Raw genomic sequence first — 22,116 nt, forward strand, 5'->3', positions numbered from 1 at the left:
GTTTCACCTAGCAGTAGTCTCGTGGGCTGCACGTTCTTCAACCTACAGAGATAAACAACAGCGCGATCAGCGAACTTTATTCCTATTGGTTGCTATGGTGTTTTGAAAATTCTACAGTCCCGCCCCTTAACAACGGCATTCTAGGTTGACGCTCATTGGTCTAGTGGAAAGTGCAGTCGGCCAATCAGTTCGCTGTGTGCAATTTTGGACACATGCAGAAAGCAACACGAACTGTTTCAGCCTGCGTTAAGCTTTTTTGCACTATTGTACTTTTTGTAAAAGTTTACACATGATATTCTCCAAAACACTTTTACATTTAACTTAAGCTATTAAACGCATATATAAAGGTAAGTTCGTTTATTTCTCGATAAACTAAACATTCGTCCGCATGCTGTTCAGAGATATGCGGCTGAGGTTGAATGAGATAAAAACAATTACTGACCGAAGCAAACCTCTTAGATCTGTTTTTGCTTGAACTTTAAGCGACTTTGTCGTAGATCGCACGTTTCCTTGTTACGTTTACAGTAGACCATGTGCTGTTAAACCTGTTTGTATGTAGGCCTATCCATTTGAAACGACAGATAACGTGAAGGATCAGATAAGTAATAACATGCCATTTCCGAGGGGAAAGAAGCCCATCTCCAGCAAAATACCAAAACTGAATACCAAAGGCCTGGAGAACCAGGTATACCAACTAGAACAACTGATATTTGAAATGAATGAGACATTGCTGATCTGTATATTTGACTCTAGCTCTAAACATGTACTGATCTGAGTTTGTGTTTATGCTTTTCAGCAGGATGGGCCCCAGACCAAGCGTTCATCCTCCTCTCCTCAAGGGGCTCCTAAGAAAAGAACTGCTTTTGTGGACATCACCAATGTAAGGCTGCCTCAGGTTTTCATTCATAAATGTATTAGTTTAAACATGCGTTACAGCTTTATTGCTTTTATGTTACCTGATTAGGCTGTCTCTCAGAGTTTTTTTTGGCCCCTCAGTTTATTGCTGGATGTCAACACAGTGTTGAGTGTGATTGTCTTTCAACACACTAACTTAAGCGGTTTGCTTGAATAATGCATATCTTCTGCTAATCAGCACAGATTGTACATGTATCATATTCATCCTCCCATTCCATAGTCTTCCTTGAAATCTCATTCAAGCCCAAGCAGGATATAAATCACTTTATTAAAGGTGTCTTGCATTGAGAAATAATAAGGTCCTTGATCTTTTGAAGTATAAGAGGTCAAAGTACTATACAAACATACTGTAAGTAAGTTAGTCTAAAAAAAAAGGCTTTAATGAAACCATCAGCACAAGTCTGCCTCTGCATAAACAGGTCAACGCCTACTTCTTCATCATCTTCTATTTGGCCCACCCACAGGTTCGCTGTTAGAGCGGTGATAAGAGTTGGCACAGCAGACAACACAAGGATCGAGATGCCTGCAAAGTTTACAAAACTTTGTGCAGTGCCAGGTGGTGGAAAAACAGACTCTTTTGATGCATTTGATTCCTAATGATCCAAACATTAGAAAAGAGCGGCTGATGTTTATTATTAATGAAGTCCTGGATCGCATCAGTAAGACAGTTTGTTTGTTCGCTTCAATTTACTGTGGACTCTTTTTAAACAAGACACCGTTCGACGCAGGTTTTGCAGAGAGAGAGACTTAAATTAAAAGTTGATGCAGTGCAGTAATGTCGTAACAGACAAGGGTGAGAATCCATGTGAATTGTATTGCTTCATATTAGGGCTGAAACGATTAGTCAACATTATTGACAACGTTGACAGTAAAAAAGTGTTGACAGAAATTTTAGTTGTCGGAATAGTTTGATATAATTGAACGTATCATGAGGTCATATTAAATTCTAATGATGATGCGTAAGAGGGCATTGCAGTTCGCAACAGACTGAGGAGGGGAAGAATTACACAGCTAACAGTCCAGATGCACTCTAAACTTTCCAAGCTTCAGGTGATGTAGATCAAATCAAATCACTTTATTGTCACACTACCATGTACACAAGTGCAACAGTAGGTGAAATTCTTGGATTCTAGATTGCAAAGTATGAGGGAATTATAAGGCAAAAATACAAAATAAGTAAATAAAGAGGCATTCTCGTGCAAAACTTGCGTGTCGAGCATCTTTAAAGGAAAAACTCTAGCATTACATCTTAAATGCAGTTATATTTAATGCGTTATAGCATTATTAAAGTTACAATTATAAGGAAACAGATCATGTAAATAACTACAAACTCAGAAACTGGCATTTCTCTGTGAAGTCAGCACCTCCTCTATGAGTTGCGCGAAGTGTCTAAGGGAGAGATATTGAAACTGCCCCTGGCTGAGGCACAATCTGTCATGGGAACACTTGTCCCTCAAGTGCACACTTGCAAGATTATAACATGATGGCTCGTGGCTTATTGAATCGTAATATATGCATCACAGTGCATTTCTTATCGTGAAGAAAATAGGCAATACACATTAATAAGAGGGAGTTTTTTTTTTGTTGGTTACAGATGAATTGAAGTGAACAAAAAGGTGAGAGAGAGTAGTCTTCACCTCATTATACACTGCAACAAAATACATTTATGATTTGTTTTTGTTTTGGCTTGTTTTCCAATATAAATACATTTGACACTATCGTCGATAAAGATGTTTCCCAATCATAGCAGTGGGTGTTTACATTGAAGTCTTAAAGGGGACACAACCTGAAAATTTAGCTTTTTAATCAGAGAGACAAAAATAGGATAGAAAATGGAAAATTATTTCTAAATGATGACTATTTTTGATGAAAAAAATCTTACTAACATTATAAGTGGACCTCAGTGAACATTATAAAAAAATGCAATGCAAGACACGTTTAACTCAAATGGGCCCTCCCATGGTGGTTCAGGGTTTCCAGGGGAGGTGCTCTCATATGCAGATTGTGATGATGGCTTTATTCACCGATGTCTAACACCTTTCATTGATTCTCCGATCAAACTAATGTTATTGATTTGCTGTTTCACCAGCTTTAACATCAGGACAACTTTACTGCAGGGAAAAATCAAACCCTGAGTATAGTGTTGTGTAAGCAGAATAAATTGGTTCCTAAAGGGAAAGTTATCCATGCTTACTCATGAAATGCATTTTTTTTTTTTGTTAAAGGCACACAAGATCGAGCTATGCAATCCCATCAAGAAAGATCCTATCAAGAAGTTGCAGAAGAAGGCCTCAGTACTTGCTAAGAATGATGGCACCTTTAAAAAGTAATTGGAATGTTACTACCTCTCTCTTGACTTCAACATGTGCTGTAACCACCACAGGCATCCAATCCGTTTCATACACAGTTATAATCAAGCTACAGCTGGTTCTTTATAGTCGAGCTACAGTATTCATCTGTCTGCCCAAGAATGCATGACACAGTGCATTATCGAATATGGAACGAAGTACAGCAAATACATCAGGGTTAGAAACACATCACTCTTAATCAGAAGGTTGTTGGTTCGAACCCCATGGCCACCACCATTGTGCCCTTGAGCAAGGCACTTAACTCCAGGTTGTTCCGGGGGGATTGTCCCTGTAATAATTGCACTGTAATTTGCTTTGGATAAAAGCGTCTGCCAAATGCATAAATGTAAATGTATGCGCTCAATGCCGAGGCCAGTTGTGGTCCGATTAATGTGTATATATGCTGGACGAAGCTGAGGTACCATCGGATCATCTAGGTATAATAGTCCGACTTTGCAAAAATTGGATTGAGACGATTGCAGTCGGACTAAAGTGTTTACTTGAAATTTTAATTAGACAGTTTATTGTTTTGTGCATGTAGTGCATGTAAATGTACTGATAGAGAGGGACACCCTCCCTCCCCAAATATTCAGATTAATGATGGAGTAAAAGGGGGGAAGTGTGTGAGATATTTTTGCAATTTCTCTTTGGTGATGCAGAAATTACCTACTTCATCTTTAGTCTAAATTCTACATGTGATCCCCCTAAACTTCCTACATTACACTGAGGTGGTTTAAGAGTAATTTGAGATTAAATTGGCTAAACATTTGAGGATTGCTGATCTTCTATTCCATCAGATCAGCTGTGGTCAGTTTGGAGGAAAAGTTGCAGGAACTGAAGAAAGTTGAGTTACCAGTTGAGAAACCAGTGGAGCCCTGTTCCAAAGCTTCACTTCCTCCACATCTGCTGCCCCCACAGGTAAGGTCCAGGTCTGCTGTGTAGGTAATAGGGATGTGAGGAATGACTAATTACAGAAATCCTCTTTTTTTAATAATATTTGTATTACTAATTAGATTTAAAATGTGTAACATTAACATGCACAGTGCAGCCTTTGAAATAATATAAAGCCAAAGGTAAATGTGTAAAATTGTAAATCAATTTATAATATTAACAGACTAATAATCCCAGTGTCGACTAGCAGCATCAGAACTGTTTAGCCAACTAGTCGACTAGTCTCGCACATCCCTAGTTGGTAAGATGCTGACAGAATTGCCATGAGCAATGAAATTAAATGCGAATATCCATTAAAGCCGAAGTATGTATATTTTCTGTTAAAATACTTTCTCCTATCCCAGCTAAATATGCAGAGACAATGACAACCAAGCCATTCATAGGTTAATTTTCACGAAAACTATAAGCACTGTCTTTGGTGCTATGAAAATTTCTTTCTTTGTTTTGAGTGACCCGCCCCAACAACATTACTCAACCAATGCCATGAGTGGGGGGCATGGCTATCACTTTGTTTGACCAATGGCAGATTCAGAAAGCTATTTTGAAAACAAAGTTTATTTTTGCAATTCTGTTTGGTGGCGCTAGTGTCGCTGAAACTACATACTTAAGCTTTAATAAATATTCTGCCAAATGCATATATGTATTCAGTTGTTCTGGAGTGCTGTTCAATGTTCCAAAGTGCTGCACAGAAGTATAAAAAGGCTTTGAAAAAGGATTTCCATTTAATGGCAAAAAGAAACCAGTTAGGCTTATTACATCCCACAGAAAATATAGATAAATTAAACAAACTGAATTTTAATAATGAATGCATATTTAATCATGAATTATATCCTTTCTGCAGGGGCATATTACTCTAGATTGTATTTGTTTTGAGGCTTGGAAGTAGTTACCGTAATTTCCGGACTATTGAGCGCACCTGAATATAAGCCGCACCCACTGAATTAAAAAAAAATATTATTTTGAACATAAATAAGCCGCACATGTCTATAAGCCGCAGGTGCCTACCGGTACATTGAAACAAAGGAACTTTACGCAGGCTTTAATGAAACACGGCTTGTCACAAAAATAAATAGGCTTTAACGAAACACGGCTTGAAACAAAAATACAACCTTCAACTTGAAAGCTGCATGAGTCTTTGCCATGATGAGGGTGACAAAATGACTACCGTAATCAGAATGATGGGAAGTTTGAGCGCGCTCGATTTAATCTAAACAGTAAACAAAAAAGTTGTTTGACCTTAACCCTTTCGGCAATTTCATTGGTCTAATGAAAGCTTCACGGCGCCAAAAAACCGAGCACGTCACAGAATGTTTTTTTTTTTTTTTTTCATAAAATTTGAAAGCGGGAAAAATCCATATATTAGCTGCGTCATTGTTTAAGCCGCGAGGTTCAAAGCGTGAGAAAAAAGTTGCAGCTTATAGTCCGGAAATTACGGTAGTCTTTTTTGTTAATGGAATTCTAACATTAATAAATATTTTTTTACCTTCTGATTTTTATGTTCTTCTGATGTCTCTTAGATCCCTCCAGAGTTCGACATTGATTCTGAGCACCTCAGCGACTCCACACATGCACCAGAGTATGCCAAAGATATTTTTGACTACCTCAAGAGCAGGGAGGTTGGTGTAGTTGTGACTTAAAGGACTAGTTTACCCAAAAATGAAAATTCTCTATTTATTCACTTAACCTGAAGCCATCCCAGATGTGTATGAATGTCTTTCAACAGAACACAATTGAAGGTTTTTAGAAGAGGATAGATCTCTGTCAGGTCCTTATTGTAGAAGTACACAAGTGCCAGCACTCTGACAGTCCAAAAGTCATATTTAGGCAGCATAAAAGGAATCCATGTGACTCCAGTCAATCAATAAATGTCTGAAGCGATTTGATAGATTTATGTAAGAAACAAGTTGATAATTAAAAAGTTTTTAACTTTAAATTGGCGCTTCCATCCAAGGCACTGATGCAGTTTGAAATGGCCGAACTCTCAAGCGACGTTCGTTCTTCTGTTGTAAATAAGCACCGCTTCCGAATTCTAGCATGAAATCGCTGACCCGCTTACAACACACTTCGCCTCAGCTGCTGGTAGGAAGTGCTTTTTAAAAGTTAAAAATGTTTTCATAATCGATTTGATTTTTTACAAAAATGTATCAGTTTGCTTCAGAAGACATTCATTGATCGACTGGAGTCATGTGGATTACTTTATTGTTGCCTAAATATGACTTTTGGACATTCAAAGTGGTGGCACCCGTGTACATCCATTATAAAAACCTGACAGAGCTCTATCTTCTTCTAAAAATCTTAATTTGTGTTCTGCTAAAGAAAGATAGTCAAGCATCTGGGATGGCATCAGGGAAAGTGAGTAATGAGATAATTAAAAATCTTAGGTGAACTATTGTGAATGATCTGACAAGGAAAGATTGATTGTTTCTCTGATTTTCAGGAGAAGTTTGTCCTGCAAGACTACATGGCCAATCAGACAAATCTGAACAGAAATATGCGAGCAATTCTGGTGGACTGGCTGGTTGAGGTGCAGGTATGTTTTGATATCTGATCATTAGGCTGCTTCCAAATAAGCCATCATTACCCTTGTGGGTTTCCCACATTTTGGCAAGTTAAAAAAGCAAACAGTGTTTAGTCCATTTCTGTTGGCGGTGTTGAGCACTGATATGACTCTATTCTTGTTCTGATTTCTGTAGGAGAATTTTGAGCTGAATCATGAGACTTTGTACCTGGCTGTGAAAATGACGGATCATTATCTGGCCGTGACCCAAGCCAAGCGAGATTCTTTACAGCTCATTGGTTCCACTGCCATGCTCATTGCTTCTAAATTTGAGGTAAAGCATATGCTCTCTCATGATGGCCCAAAGTAATTTCTTTACGCTGACTCTGGGCTTAGAGGTAATTACTCAACTACTCATTATAACACAGATACAGGCACACACAACTTCATAGAAACAGAGTTACTCTTTGAAAGTGTGCCTTTGATATCTACTCTTAGTTCTCCAGATTCTTTAAAAGCTTTATTTTTCCATTTTGTTTTAGAATTTTTGATCAGCTTTACCATTCAGATGTGCAGACTTTTTTGTTAACAGTATGCTTAATACATGCTGTGCTATATATACTTTATACTGCCCACTGTTATGTTTATTTTACATTTTTAATAAAAATTTGTGTAACAAATGTCTTAAACACTTGAAGTATTATGGCTGGGCCAGGAGCGTGTTATAAGTTTATGCATAAACCCTGATAGCACATTTACATCACCCAGACGTTGATGTGTGTGTTTACATCTGGAAGATGTGTTTTTTTCTCTATAAGATATATGTGAAAATTATGTCTCAGATGTCAATAAGACATTCAGCTGATGTATTTGAGACATTTATGATTAAGAATGTTTGTTTATCTGATCTTTTTAAGATGTTTAGCAGATGCTAATTAGAAAGTGATCTAAAACAGACATCTCAGAGATGTATGTGTGCTATCTGGGAAATGTCCCTGGATACATAAGTTAGTCATATGAGGTACCATTTGAAAGCTTAGAATCTGAACTTTTCACAGAACACTTTCTCTTTTTGCATAAATGCAATAGTACGTGTTTTATCTAGAGCTGTTCAAATTAATGTTTTAACATTCAATTAATGTAAATATTTAACATAAGAAAAATGAAAGATCAACCCATTTGCCAATATGACATTTGATTCTGACACTCCGTTTGAGTTTTAAACACTGGTTGGCATAGGGCGGAACCTTTGCAATGTGTCGGGGGACATAAAACTGGCGTACACACCACAAACACACACAACAGCGATTCTGTGTCATTGATAAAAGGGATGGAGAAAGAACCTCTTAACCGTACTTTTTGGACAACAAAAAGAACAAATGGAACTTGTGAAAAGCCACATTCACATGACCCACTGGGGTGAAGCATCAGCATTTAACCTGCATCACAGCGCTTCCGTCTTACCGGACAATCCGGATGAAGGATCATTACGTGGACAGTGCCAGTGCTAAAAGCTTTTCATGTTGAGTTCAAAGTGCCACAAATCGTGTAAATGTGATTCGCGATTGCTGTTGCAAAGTGGATAGCCACAATTAATAAGGTTGGAGGGTAAGGTTGGGAACCGAGGACCATTATTTACAAAATTGTGGTTACGTTAACAGTTCCCCTGCATGAATTTACTGCCGATGTGGATGGAACACAGTGCTGAAATTCTCTGACACTGTTTTCCACAGCGCATTTCAGCAGCAGCGCTGCCTTCTACTGGGTCTACAGCGTAACGCAACCTACTTTCCTTTGAATTTACAGCGCAAAACATACGGCACTTCCAGTATAGTCCGGTATAGAAATAATCTTACACTTATGTGTATTTCACATATTCGAAATTAAATAAGAACTGTTGAAGTCTTACACATTGAAGTACAATATTAGATAATAGAAGACAGACTAACCTATCTCTGGAACTGTTACTGTTATGTCATGTTACCTAAGACCTCTGAGACTTTATTCAAGCAGTGTTGTTACTGACTGGTGGTTCATATGACAATGCTTAAAGATACAAGTTTTGTAATACAATACATTTTATTACAAAAATGAATGAATTAAATAGAGACTAGTTAGGATCAGTTGTTGGATTGGATTTATGTCTCTAAAAAGTTAGCAAACACACCTTTTACAGGAATTGCATTAAATGTATTTCTGATTTGTTATATCTGCTCTGTAGAAATCTTAAAGGATCTCATCATTTGGCAACAGACTGCAGAGGACAGTAAATCCAATAAGAATTGTACTTCTCATTTTCAAATAATTCTTACTCAAACGTAGACTACTAAAATAATTACTGGAACTGTTAAGGAATTGGAACCGGAATCATTAATTCCTTGTATTCCCAATCCCATCCCTAGTGAAGGATGAGTGTTTAAGAGATTTAATTCCCAATTTAATGAATACGCAACCTATGGGTATACATTTTTTCATTTAGTCAACCTCCCACTTAGATGTTGGGAAATGTTGATTGTTTCTTGGATTTGTGTTATTTTAGTGGATTTCCATCTTTATAGTGTGGAATACTTTATTTGGTAAATTATTATAAATCATTATTGCTACATATTGTTTTATTTTCTAAGACGGAACTAAATGCATTTTGACATGAAAATAAATAAATATACAGTCAAATTTCAGCACTTTCAATATCTGCTAATTAACTATGAAAAATGATGCGATTAATCGAGATTAAATATTTTAACTGACTGACAACACTAGTTTTATCACATCAAATAACAAGGTAAGACCTGAAAACCTCAGTGTCACTCAAGGCTTTCATGTAACACTTAAATAGACAAGTCATGTATCAAATGGAAGTTTGTGTTCTCAAGAATGCGGTTACAATTATTTTGTTTCCATAACATAACATTTTGAAAGATTATCAAATGAATCACAAAATGAAATATGATCTCTTTAAGACAACAAAGACAAATGTCTCATATCTGCTCTGATCACTTCTTTTGTAAGCCCCCAAAAGTCACAAACTCTAGATCAGCTCTTACCTTTGGCTGTTTTCTTCAAAATAAGCTGTGAGCTTGTTTGGGTAAATAATCCAATGTTTAGATGTCATGAAGAAAATATGCAGTCCAGCAGAAAAACCAAGACAAACAGATCATCTGCAAAATATGTTTTCAACACCAATATTGATGATGAAATGTTATACATCTTCATAAAGTTGAGGATCTCAGCTTTCCAGCGACACCTAGATTAAGCTTTGTGAGTTTTGTCAAAACAGTGGGAAAGGTGCATGCAATCACAAAACAGACAAGATGTCTATGGACACATGTATCAGTGCTCAGCTGTGTTAGAGCGTCACTTACATTTCAGATCTGTATACTGCGATGAAAGTTGATAGAGGAAAAATTACTTTTCTTAGTACTTGCTGCCATTTTGTGGAATGAACTAGCACTCTACATAGAGGTAGAGCAAACAGAGCATGAATTATATGCTTGCAAATTTAGGACAAAATAAAAAGCCAATAAAAAATTGTGTTAATCATAAGATTTTTAACCTTTGCTCAATTTTTTATGAATTATTGGAATGTTTTGTTTCCCATTTATGGGGGTTTTCTGTAAAATGAGACACATTTTTTGCATGTAGTCCACTGTATGGGGGTAAAGTGAGTTTTTGAGATTGGGTGTGAACAATTGCAGATGGCATTCAAAATATGCAGTAGAGTATAAAAGGCTAAGGCATTCCAATTATATAATGTCAAGAAGGAGCTGTAAAAAATGATGGTACATTTTCTGCAAGTTGGTACAAGTTCATTCCTCCAACTGGACATGGAAGGTCATGATGAGCATATTGCACAGTGTGCTTCAGTTGTATCCTGCAATATTTGCCAAATGTCATAGTTGGTCATCCGTGTACGCCATGCATATAGAAATTTAGCAAACTGTGCACAATAGCCTGCTAAAACAGAACAAGAAGTTAGGTTCTGTTATTGTAAACATACCCTAAGTATGAGTTGTTAATCATCATCCTTCTGGTGTATCCTTACAGGAGCGGGCTCCTCCATGCGTAGACGATTTCCTTTATATTTGCGACGATGCCTACAAGCGCTCTCAACTCATCGCCATGGAGATCAGCATCCTGCAGGCACTGAAATTTGACATTAATATTCCGGTTCCATACCGTTTTCTCCGTCGTTATGCCAAGGTGAGAGAAAACACAAACATGCACACCCTCACTGCAGAGACAGATTGAGCTCAGAGTCATACAATACATGCCACAGGATTAATATCGACGTGTCTCTTTGTGAATGTGTGTGTCAAAGTTATGGAAGGTTTACGTTCGATGTGCTCTCTGAGTTTTCTTTTCACCATTCCTTTAGCAATCTGCCCTTGTGTGTCAGTAGCTGTGTTTCTGTCCGAATATTTTGATGAGCATTTTGAAGGTCTCACCAACACAGATGGTCTCACCAAAAACTCAGTATTCGGCACAATTTCCGAGCTTGTAAAGCACGATGGAAATGCGCTTGTCGAATGGTATAGGTGTGTGAGAGCTCAACGACCATGACACACAATTCTTCAGACATGGCCCTGGTTAGTCGAAATTGCTTCACCCACAGATCGTCGTTAAAGTGGTTCCTCACAATCCACCAAAACGGTTTGATCCACGCATCCCAGGTATGTGGAGGCTGTAGGCGAATGGGAATAGCCATATATGAGCCCTCATTATGTGAGCTATTGCACTAATTCTGCGACATTTCCTGGCAGCATTTAACAACGTAATGTACAATTGTTTATTACAGCAAATACAACTCTTCCCGAATCAAAGATGTTGTTCAGTTGCTTCATGACAAAAAGGCCGGCTCCCTCAAGATATTTGGGCATTTACAGTTCATGGAAATGTGCAATGTTTCGTATTTTCTTTAGTCAAATTTTTAGAAATGTGCATTATGTGCAGGGATCCAAACTCCTCACCTTTCGAGAAAATTACCATTTTGAAACCATGATCGGTCACTTTTGTGATTGTGTAGAGCAATGATTGATGTGCAAAAGTGAGTGATATTTATATGCGTTAAGGGTTTTTCACATGACTTGTGTCAGCGCTGCAGAATACATTGAAATCTATGAAGTGACTTAACACCAAAGTGTTTTTCACGCACCGTTTTTGCTTCACCAATAATGTCTTTGAGAGTACTAAGCAACAAAATATATTTAAAAACTGTAAAAATGTGTGAAGTGAAATTGAATGTCTCGAAATTTCTTTTAATTAAATATGTTTTTATCGTTTACGAATATCAGAGACCTCAGTTATTGATCTAATTTAACCAACAAAACGCTTAGACCTAAACATAAATGAGTATTTTATTACTTTCTGCTATCAAAGCAACTTTTTTTCTCTCTTCCAAATACATGTTTTCAATGTTTATTGTGCACACCTCCCACTTTTTTAACGTGGCAAAATCTAATGACAATTGCCTCCGCATCAGTCTCCCTTGATGCGTTTGATTACGCACAGGTGAGCACTTATGTCGATGCGGAGGAAGGTTTGAGTTGTCGATTGAGTTCTGTTCAGTTAATTTTTTTGTGTTTTGTTTGAATATTGTGTTGTTCATATGTCGTGTTTTAGTGGCCTCCGCTGTCACTGCGGGGGAAAAAATCATTCATCCGCTTTGTGTGGTGTCTCTGTTGTTCAACTGTTCTCTTCATAAATAAATAAATGCATAATCTGCTATATGCTCGTCCTGTAAGTTCATGATTAAAAATTAAAATAAAAGCTATTAAATGTCTTATGAAAATATGAAAATTCAAATGACTGGTAATAATAAATTATGACAGTTTAGCAGATGCCAATGTCCTTATTAGTTTTGAAGAGACTATTTTGACTGTTTAGTATTTTTATTTTTTACAATATACTATTGCTGCCAATGTGGAAAGTTATAATAACTATTTAAAAAAATAAAATTAATAAATAAATAAATAAATAATATATATATATATATATATATATATATATATATATATATATATTTCATAGTCATACTGAAAACTGACACCGTCAAGCTATTACTATCAGACATTTGCTGGGAAGGAAATGTAGAGACCAGACCTCCTGGAACATTAATGAAATACCCCTGACATATTGCATAGTGCTGTGCTTAATAGGTAGCACTTTTAAAATAGGGCCCTCTGTATGTATCCTAAGAACTTAAATTTTTTTTTCTTAAGTATATTTTTGAGAATCTGGCCCCTGTTCACCACACTTTGCTCACTGGACCATTTTGGTCCATTTTTAAATTATAGGCTGTACATAGTAGCTGGATGTTTCACGCATTTGCAAACTGCAAATTTATAAGAATATGATGAGTTCTTTCCAAAATGTTTTTTGTAAATGTGTAATATTTTTATTCATTTATTTTGTCCCTTCATTCAGAATACTCAGAAATATTCATATATTATGCTATCGCCATATCACTGCTTTAAAGTGAGTGAAATTTAGATTTTCAGATGGCTTTTTTTATTATTTTATAATGTCTTAGTCAGTTGAATGCATGTGAATGATTGGCTCTGCTCTAGGAGTGAATAGTTTTGTTTCACTTTTTCATTTTACTCTTGGTAGCTTTAGAGAGAGAGTGTGTGTGTGTGTGTGTGTGTGTGTGTGTGTGTGTGTGTGTGAGAGAGATAATTAACCTCTTCTCTCCTCCCTGCAGTGTGTGAATGCAGGTATGGACACACTGACTCTGGCGCGGTTTATTTGTGAGCTGAGTTTGCTCGAGATGGAGTTTGTGCCCGTGAGAGCCTCTCTGCTCGCCTCTGCCTGCCTGCTCATCGCCCTGGTAACCAAGGATTTGGGAGGATGGGTATGTGTGTACAGCTATACCTTTATAATGTATGCACAGTCACAGAGCTTCTGAATAATACCATTTATTTACACAAAATGCAGCCGTTCCTTGCTCTCTCTCTCTGCCACACTCTCTGAATTCTGCAGCCTCTGTGTGCTGTGATTCAGTATTCTGTGCTTTTATGAAAGCATTAAATGAGCTAAAGCTGACAGCAGCTTTATAATGGTCTGGTGACTGTTAATTACGGATACTAATTTCTGTCCACTGGCTTGGAACTCACATACAAACACATTTGCCCTCGCACTGGGCTGGGACAAAGGCATTGTGGTTAATGAAAGTGAAGCTGGACAGTGTTTTCTGAAGTTTGACTAATTGGTTTGTGTCCTATAGGAAGGAGTCTGAGGTAGAGCACTGCACACACCACATACAATCACACACCAAAACATTTACATTCTCTGTCTTATCCTCAAAATATTGACAGCATGAGGGTATTTTGTTCTTGCTCTGTGAAATATTTGGCAGGCATAGTAAAGTCACATATCCCTTATGTAATACTCATAAGCCCTCCAGATAGTCTCATAGATATCTGGCATTACCTCAAATTGAGGTTGCAGTGTGTGTACGTGAAGGTTTTGAGTGATGTCCCACCTCTGCTTCCAGTCAGCATGTCTGAAGTTCCACTCTGGATACAACGGGGAGGATCTGGCGCCCGTGGTCAGAAAACTCCATCACATGCTCAGCAGCCCACCAGACAGTAAGCTTGCCATCATCAGGAGCAAGTACGCACATGAGTAAGTCATCAGTGTGATTTTTTTTTTTTTATTATTCAATTGTTAAATTGTTTATTTTTTACCAGAACTGCTGAATGAATTTTCAGTCATTCCAGTATATTTGAGTTATTAAAGGGATTGTAAAGCTAAAACTGAAAACTCTGTCATCATTAACTCCCTAATGCCGTTCTAAACTCGAATTACTTTATTTTTTTGGAACACATTTTAATAATCTTTGCTAGGCTTTTCGCCATTTAATTAATGTGAATAGTGACTCCACTTCAAGCTTCAAAAAGGAACATAAAACCATAGTCAAGTAATCGATACAACACTTGCACCATATTCCAAGTCTTTTAAATATCTCTCATTTTGTAAAAAAAAAAACAAAATTGTGTTCAAAGGAATGTACTTACAATAGAAGTCTATGGGGCAAGGCATTCTGGAGGGTATTCAGAAATGTGCAGGTCTTATGGGGCTTTTCCACTGCATGGTACAACTCAACTCGACTCTGCTCGCTTTTAAGGGGTTTTCAACTGTGGATAGTACCTGGTTCCTGATACTTTTTTTTTTAGTGCCATCTCGGTCGAGGTTCCAAGCGAGCCAAGCCGATACTAAATGTGACATCAAAATCCTGCAGATCACTGATTGGTTATGGAGAATCGTCACTACTAGCATCACTGGGTTTTCAACATGCAACATCAACCCCTAGTTTTAAAGTTAGCAACAGCGATAGCAGTATCATTTTGTTCACGTGACTTTCGAATTGTGAAAAAATTAATTGCTGTGTGCAAAACCACGCTGTGGTCAATAAACGAGGTGCAGATGGTCCACTCGTTAGCGATGAGCGAAACGAAAAAGTCTCTCAGGAAGTATCTCAGCTGTTGGCCGCACACGGCTACCAACAGTGTAGGGAAAAGTAAAAAAAAAATTTAAAAGTGACTACAGAACCATCAAGGAAAAGTGGAAGTGGTTCGACCAAATGGACGCTATCTAAACCGGCGAGCAATGGGAGGGAGAATGCCCTGGACTGGTGTTGATCCACGATGGAGGATGGTACATTTTATTACGTTAACTCTATACTATGTTTGAAAGCTTTTGCTTTATTTAGTTGACCAGCTACTGGAAGCTTGCTTCTAAAACAACCAGGCCAATCACCATGCAACAACTGCTTTATGCAGCACAATGAGCTAGTAGCTAACAGCTAGCGGTTGTGTTATTGTTTTGGTCAGTTTGTGTCATGTTTAAGATGATGTCATGGCAGTAGAGGCGGCACAACTTTGACGATCAGCCTATAATCCCACCCACGTTGAGATGGCACTAAACTGCAGTGGAAATGCAAGCTCAGAAACGTAAAGCGAGTAGAGTTGAGGCGAGTCGAACCTTAATGCGCAGCGGAAAAGTGCTATTGTTGACAGCTCTTCTATTGATTCTTTCATGCAAAAAAGTGTTTGAGCTGTGAAGTTGTCTAAATCTTTCTTTTGAGCTTTGAGACTAATGGTGGAAGGAATTTGCTACATTTAAAGTCTACTTAACGGATAGTTATATCTAGGGATGCAGCGGTATAAGATTTTCATGGTACGATAACAGTCTCTGAAAATATCAAGGTATAAACAATTATTATTATCAGTTACAATGACCCTTAAAAGAGTGAATACTGAAGAATTAAAAAACGAAAATAAATAAGAATAAGAAAGCTAATAGAATTATAATAATAAACAGAATTATAAACATGATAAAAATGGCATGTAAATATAACATGTTATACAACTAAAGCATGTTTGCTTACATGTTAGCATAGCAGGTTAAATGAAATACTAAATGTACACTAACATCTTTGTGAGATTTAAAGTAATGTCCTATGATTATTAATAATTAACATATACTGTAAGTGTGTGACAGTGAGACCAGATTGCTCCTGTCTGAACCTTTAACTCAGTGGTTCTCAACTGGTTTTGCTTCAGGACAGATTTTACTCAAAATCAAGTGGCGACCCACCATAGAAAAAATTAACCTGTTTTTAATGTATCCTGTGTCGCATTTTGTTGCATAGTTTTGTTCATGGTTTTCAAATACAAGCAGTGACTACTTTTTGTTGTTGACGTCAACAACAAAAGCGACAGGAAGTTTTCTCTTCCCCCTTTTCAAAATTGAAGAGCATATTTACTAATATGAGCCCATTATTATCCCTTTTTTCATAATTTCAAACATAATTCAAACACATACATATTACACAGGAGGAAAGGCTCCTCTTTACCATGGCTGGTTAGGTCAGTGTAGCTAGTCTTAAATAATAGTAGTAATAATAATAATAACAAATTAAAGTATTTATGAAAAAATAAATACTAGCTGAAACATTTTGAAACTGCAACTGCCACCGTTGATATAAAATGAGGTCTAATAGATTCTACCTTTTAGATTATTTCATATGAAACTATCACATTTTGTCAAAATATAACAGTTACTTTTACTCATGTAAAACCATGAAGCAGTTTTGTAAAGGTGAATATTAGCGCATAGTACAGTGTTTCTCTTTTCCCCCTCAGTGCTGTTTGGCATGTCATTACAGCCTACTGCTTTACACTAGAAAAGTCTCATTAGAATTAAAATTGGTCACATCAGTTTTGAGGTCTGCATTCTGCAATATTGAGGAAAGCCGGTTGTTGCATGCGCGCACCAGAGAGAAGAGTAGATAATTAGCACTAGCTGGTTGCGTTACACTCGTATAAATGTGCAGGTGAGAAGCCTTTAGCTGATTGCGAGATGATCATTAAATCTGCCGAAATATTTTCATTGGGAGAACCATGGCATTGTTCTTTCCCTGCTGTCCGCAACCCAGTCCGAATAGACCTGCGACCCACCAGTTCTCTCTGACATTTTCTCCGTTGTGTGTGTGTGGGGTAAGTTGACTAGTCTGACAGACAGTCGAGAAGGAAAGGAGATAAGCATGCACAGGTGAGATTCTCCGTCCGGTTGCGTTTTCTTCTCAATACCGTAGATAATCAAATGTACATGGTATGATAACCGTCAATTTTCATACAGTGGTACACTGTGAAACCGGTATACCTCTGCAACCCTAGTTATGTCATGTCCCTTTTTGGTATCCTTAAAAAAGTTGTAGGGTTTATCAGCTTTACATAGCATAGTAGTTTGAACATGGGAATTTTGATAAAGATTCAATGTCATTTTGCACAAACAAGGATGGTAAGCGATTCTATCAAGCTAGTATCCTGTTAACATGCACAATGTTAAGTATTGTACTTCTACTTTGTATACACCTATAGTGTGTTTAACGTTTATTCTGTTACAATACCTTGCTCCACGGACTTCTATTGTACACTGTAAACCCTAAAGTTGTCATTACTGTAAAAATCAAGTTGTCTTAATTATTTATTACTTGAAATGTCAAATATTTAAGGTAATTGAACTTATGTTTCTTAAAAATCCATATACTTAAGATTTTAAGTGTTAATAACTCAAACAATTGATTACAAAATTGAGGCTATTGGAAATACCCACAATCCCTTGCTGCTTGAATTGTGTTCCTTGGTCAGAGGAAACAGATTGGGGAATTTAAATTATTGTTATTAAGAATTCATAGATGTTTTAGCTCTTTTGTTGAATTATTTATGATTTGTTGCAAATAGTTGCTTGGGGTAATGTCACCATTAGAGTGATCTGTGTCTCTTTGATCAAGTTGGACCCTTGCCACATTATCTCAGTTCTCTTTGGGCATGTGAAGCTGAAGTGCAAATATGCATTTCCGTAAATAATTATTTAATAACTGACGTAGAATTGGTTATCTTTATTTGAGCTGTGCTGTTGTTTTATCTAACATTGAATCAAATCAATTAAAATGTACAACAATATTTAAATTCAAATCTGAGTTAAGTCTACTTGCATGTAGTTAACTCAACTTAAATAGTTAATAGTTCACTCTACTTGAAAACCAAGTTAATTGAATTTAAATACTCAAGTTTTGGGAGCCCCCATTACTCAATGGAATTGAGGGAACGAGTTTACTCAATCGAATGAGTGCAATGAACTTATTAGGGTTTTCAGTGTAAGTGCATATTTAGTTTTTACAAACAGGGACAAGGCGAATACATTTTTTTGAATGTCAGAGGTGCTGTCAAGAGAGCGTACTTAGTATTTAATGCAGAAGTTCAGTTAAAATTCATGCTTGATGCTTTGTTGGAATTTCAGCCTAGTACCTTGTTGTTTTGAAAGTCTTCCTAAACTTGGTTGGCATTGACATCTGCTCTGTCATATTTCATGTCACACCTACAGCAGATGTTGAGAATTATTAAAAGCATTTGACTAATGAAGCATTTTATTCATATTCAGCCTATATATTCAAGATTTCTGTGTTCGATATATATTTTTCACATTATTAATGTCTCTTTCCATCTTAAATAATGGATTATTTTTTTTTTTTTTCATTTTCAGGGTTTTCTTTGAAGTTGCGTTGATACCCACAGTGAATCTACAGAAGCTGGAGGGGTTTTTGAAGTGAGCTGAGGGGAAAATGTGTAATGTTTCAAAGACTGTAAATATTTATATTGAATGTTGTATTTGAATCTTTTAAAATATTTTTTGAGTGTAAATGGAACGTTTATGCATGTCTTCCATTTTTCATGTTTGACTGTTCATGTTTGGATTTTCTTTTTTATAAACCATGTTACTCTTGTAAGAGTAAAATCACTTAAACAGAAACCAGTGACTATATCATTAAAGTTGTTATAGAACTCTTAAAAGTTAAATAAAGTTTGATAAAGTAAAAAACATCCTATTCACTGTATTTGTTCATTAGATTTGTTAGATTAATGTAATAATGTTATTAAAATAGCATTTAAACAATGCTTAAACATGTACATATATCTGTTGGTTTTCGTACAGCATTCTATGTTTGCCATGTCAAAGACTTGAATTTTTTTGTTTTTTTACTTTGTTGATTAAAAAAATATTTTAATTTAATATTTGTCTGATTCATTCCTTGTAAATTAAAGGCACTTGATTTAATCTATTACATTTTACCAACGTACCATTAATGCAGTATTTCAAATGTACCACTAGGAGGCACTGTGCTCCCAAATCTTTCACTGAATTGATCGTGCGCATCTGTATTCAACTACATTCACTGCATGTCTCTTGAACCACCCTCAATCATTGCACCTATAGAAAATAAACACACAACCTTTGTCACACACTCAACCCCAGTGGTTACTGAATGCAGGAAACCACTCTTTATCTTTGGAAATCTTCTGTTTGTTTGGATGTTTAAATAGTCTCTGACGTCTGTTTGCCGTTTTTGGATGCAGCTTGAGTCACAATTGAGCTGATCCAATCCATCACAGCCAATAGCGAACAACAAACCTCTCCCGTGCTGCTTTAATGTGCTCTTTCTGCTGCGATTAGAGACAAAGTGACCAATCTCGAAGTTCCTCTTTTATGTTTTAGCTTAGGATTGGGTATGGAAAATACTTTTAGCATAGTGTAAGACAGTAACTTCTCGACCTCCTATGGATGAACAGTGGCTGTGCTGCTTATTGGGAATTCAGATTGCTTGTTCTAATGGGTTTTAAAGGAATAGCACACCCAAGAATGAGAATTCTGTCATAATTTACTCACCCTTATGCTGTTCCAAACCCGCATTAATTTCTTTGTTATAAAATGTAATATGCCAGTCTGTCTTTTCAATAACATGGCACTTGTATTTACATACTAACTTTAAAGCTTAAAAGACCACACAAAAGCATCATAAAAACGTGACACATGCATCATATTTTAAGTCCTCTCAAAGCATACGTTAGGTTTTGATGAGTAAAAATCTGAAATATACATGATTTTTGGTAAAAAAATCTCAAAGTTCATAACATGTTCATGAACACTATGAGACAAGCTTATTCGCAGTGGCTCGCTTGTTCGCATGAAAACTATAGCTGTTCAGGCCTTTGTTTCTAATCCTCAGTACTGCATTCCACTCTTTAATCTTTAGGTGTGGCATCCCAGATGTAGTGTTTGCCATGTCAGTGGACAGCTCCCTTTGATGACTGACCGATTGGATCCTGGGCTTTGTCTTCAGACTCACTCACATGTGCTGTGAATCCCTAACACAAAGTTGGGACCAGTCTAAATGCAGAATAAAACAGCTCTTATAAGTTTCTCAATAGTAGTGACACTGCATGATGGAGGACATATGAAATTAGGAAAATTAGTTTGCACATTTGTTGATAAGTGTCTGGTGACTTCATTAATTGGGATAAGGAAGGAAACATCCATATTCGGAGTGTATCTGGTAAAGTCTACATCTACTTTATACATAGGGTTAGGGAGTAACGGACAGGGCTGCAGAATACTTATAAGTATTCTGAGCTAAATACTGTCTCTTAATTGTATTGTGTATTCTACTCCAATACATTACAGAATACAATAATACTTTTAGAATACATATTTATGAAGACAAGACACAATTAGAAGAATTATGTGCAATATGTCATTATTATCGCATAAACAGCTAAATCTCCACTATTAACGTGTGTCTAAACAGCCAGCTAGCTATTTGCCATTCAATTTCATGAACTTAGCATAACCTTGATTTCTTTAAGTTAGATGTAGAGATGGACGCTGATGTTTTTCTTTATGGAAGGCAGAAGGCAGCTTTCGGTCAACTACAATATACCGTCCACTTTCCAATGAGAAAATGCTGCCTGTACCTCCAAGACCCAAAAGCTGTGACATTTTAGCTACCAAGCTGGGTTGTTTGTGAATGTTCCGAATGGCATTTTTAATGTTTTAATTTTTTAAAAAATGTTTTTAACATTATTTTAATCTTCTTTTTTAACCCTTTATTTGATTGGACTGTCAAAGATTAATACACTTTGATACAAAATGTAAATTAACCATATTTTTTAGATGATTACTGGGTGCCACTTGCAGAAATTAAACATGCAATATAGTTACATATAATTAATATATATTATACATAACTTCAAGCTTTTTAGCTTGTTATTTTGAACCTATTACTATCATACAAGTTGTCACTTTTAACCTAATATGCGTTCTGTACCCAGCATCTGCTTTATCTATGCTAAAACTAGTTTTCTCTGGGGCCCTAAAGACATTGAGTTGTATCCTTGATCATTTTGCCCAAAATAAATGCATATTTGCATGAGAGCTCGAAGCACAGAGCCAGATTGGCTATTTGAGCTGCAAAACAAAAATGATCATATGTTTCATAAAGCAAATTACGTTAAAGATGGAAGTGTTTACCTTCCATCTAACTTCAATTGAAAATTCATTACAATCAAGTTATGAAAGGCCAGGCCCTGCTGCGAACACATGCAGCTCTGATGGGACACATAAACATTACAGTTACAAAATAGTAGGCAGCAGCTGTGCTAGTAAGATCAAATGATCAAACAAGAGCATGATTGGACAATGTGACTCTGTGATGCTGACGACGAGTCAGCATACAGAGAGGAGGTGCAGCGGCTAACGGACTGGTGTAGAGCCAACAACTTGTCTCTGAATGTGGACAAAACAAAAGAGGTGGTTGTTGACTTTAGGAGAGAACAGAGTGACCGCTCTCCGCTGAACATCGACGTCTCCTCTGTGGAGATCGTCAAGAGCACCAAATTCCTTGGTGTTCACCTGGCGGAGAACCTCACCTGGTCCCTCAACACCAGCTCTATTACCAAGAAAGCCCAGCAGCGTCTCTACTTTCTTCGAAGGCTGAGGAAAACACATCTCCCAACCCCCATCCTCACTACATTCTATACAGAGACTATTGAGAGCATCCTGAGC

General features: G+C 36.8%; 1 protein-coding gene across 2 annotated transcripts; it reads left to right on the forward strand.

Annotated features, from left to right (window-relative positions):
- Positions 1-223: 223 nt before the first annotated feature.
- ccnb3 (cyclin B3) lies at positions 224-19,227 on the forward strand. Of its 2 annotated transcripts, none has more exons than XM_052145274.1 (12): positions 224-347; positions 560-685; positions 797-880; positions 3,141-3,241; positions 4,061-4,181; positions 5,732-5,830; positions 6,652-6,744; positions 6,908-7,045; positions 10,756-10,911; positions 13,412-13,561; positions 14,204-14,334; positions 18,760-19,227. In XM_052145274.1, the coding sequence occupies exons 2-12, from the start codon at positions 611-613 to the stop codon at positions 18,824-18,826; spliced, it is 1,215 nt and encodes a 404-aa protein (XP_052001234.1). In that variant the 5' UTR covers positions 224-347; positions 560-610; the 3' UTR covers positions 18,827-19,227. The 2 variants fall into 2 exon arrangements, with proteins under 2 accessions (XP_052001234.1, XP_052001244.1); XM_052145284.1 differs by having other exon boundaries at positions 800-880.
- Positions 19,228-22,116: the final 2,889 nt, after the last annotated feature.

The sequence above is a fragment of the Xyrauchen texanus genome, chromosome 2, assembly GCF_025860055.1.
Source record: "Xyrauchen texanus isolate HMW12.3.18 chromosome 2, RBS_HiC_50CHRs, whole genome shotgun sequence".
Lineage (NCBI taxonomy): Eukaryota > Metazoa > Chordata > Actinopteri > Cypriniformes > Catostomidae > Xyrauchen > Xyrauchen texanus.

Bases quoted from the DNA above. Each gene is read 5' to 3' on its own strand.
- ccnb3 (XM_052145274.1), top strand. From the start codon at position 611: ATGCCATTTCCGAGGGGAAAGAAGCCCATCTCCAGCAAAATACCAAAA. The intron at 4,182-5,731 runs GTAAGGTCCAGG...GATGTCTCTTAG, and splicing joins CACATCTGCTGCCCCCACAG to ATCCCTCCAGAGTTCGACAT. The intron at 5,831-6,651 runs GTTGGTGTAGTT...TCTGATTTTCAG, and splicing joins ACTACCTCAAGAGCAGGGAG to GAGAAGTTTGTCCTGCAAGA.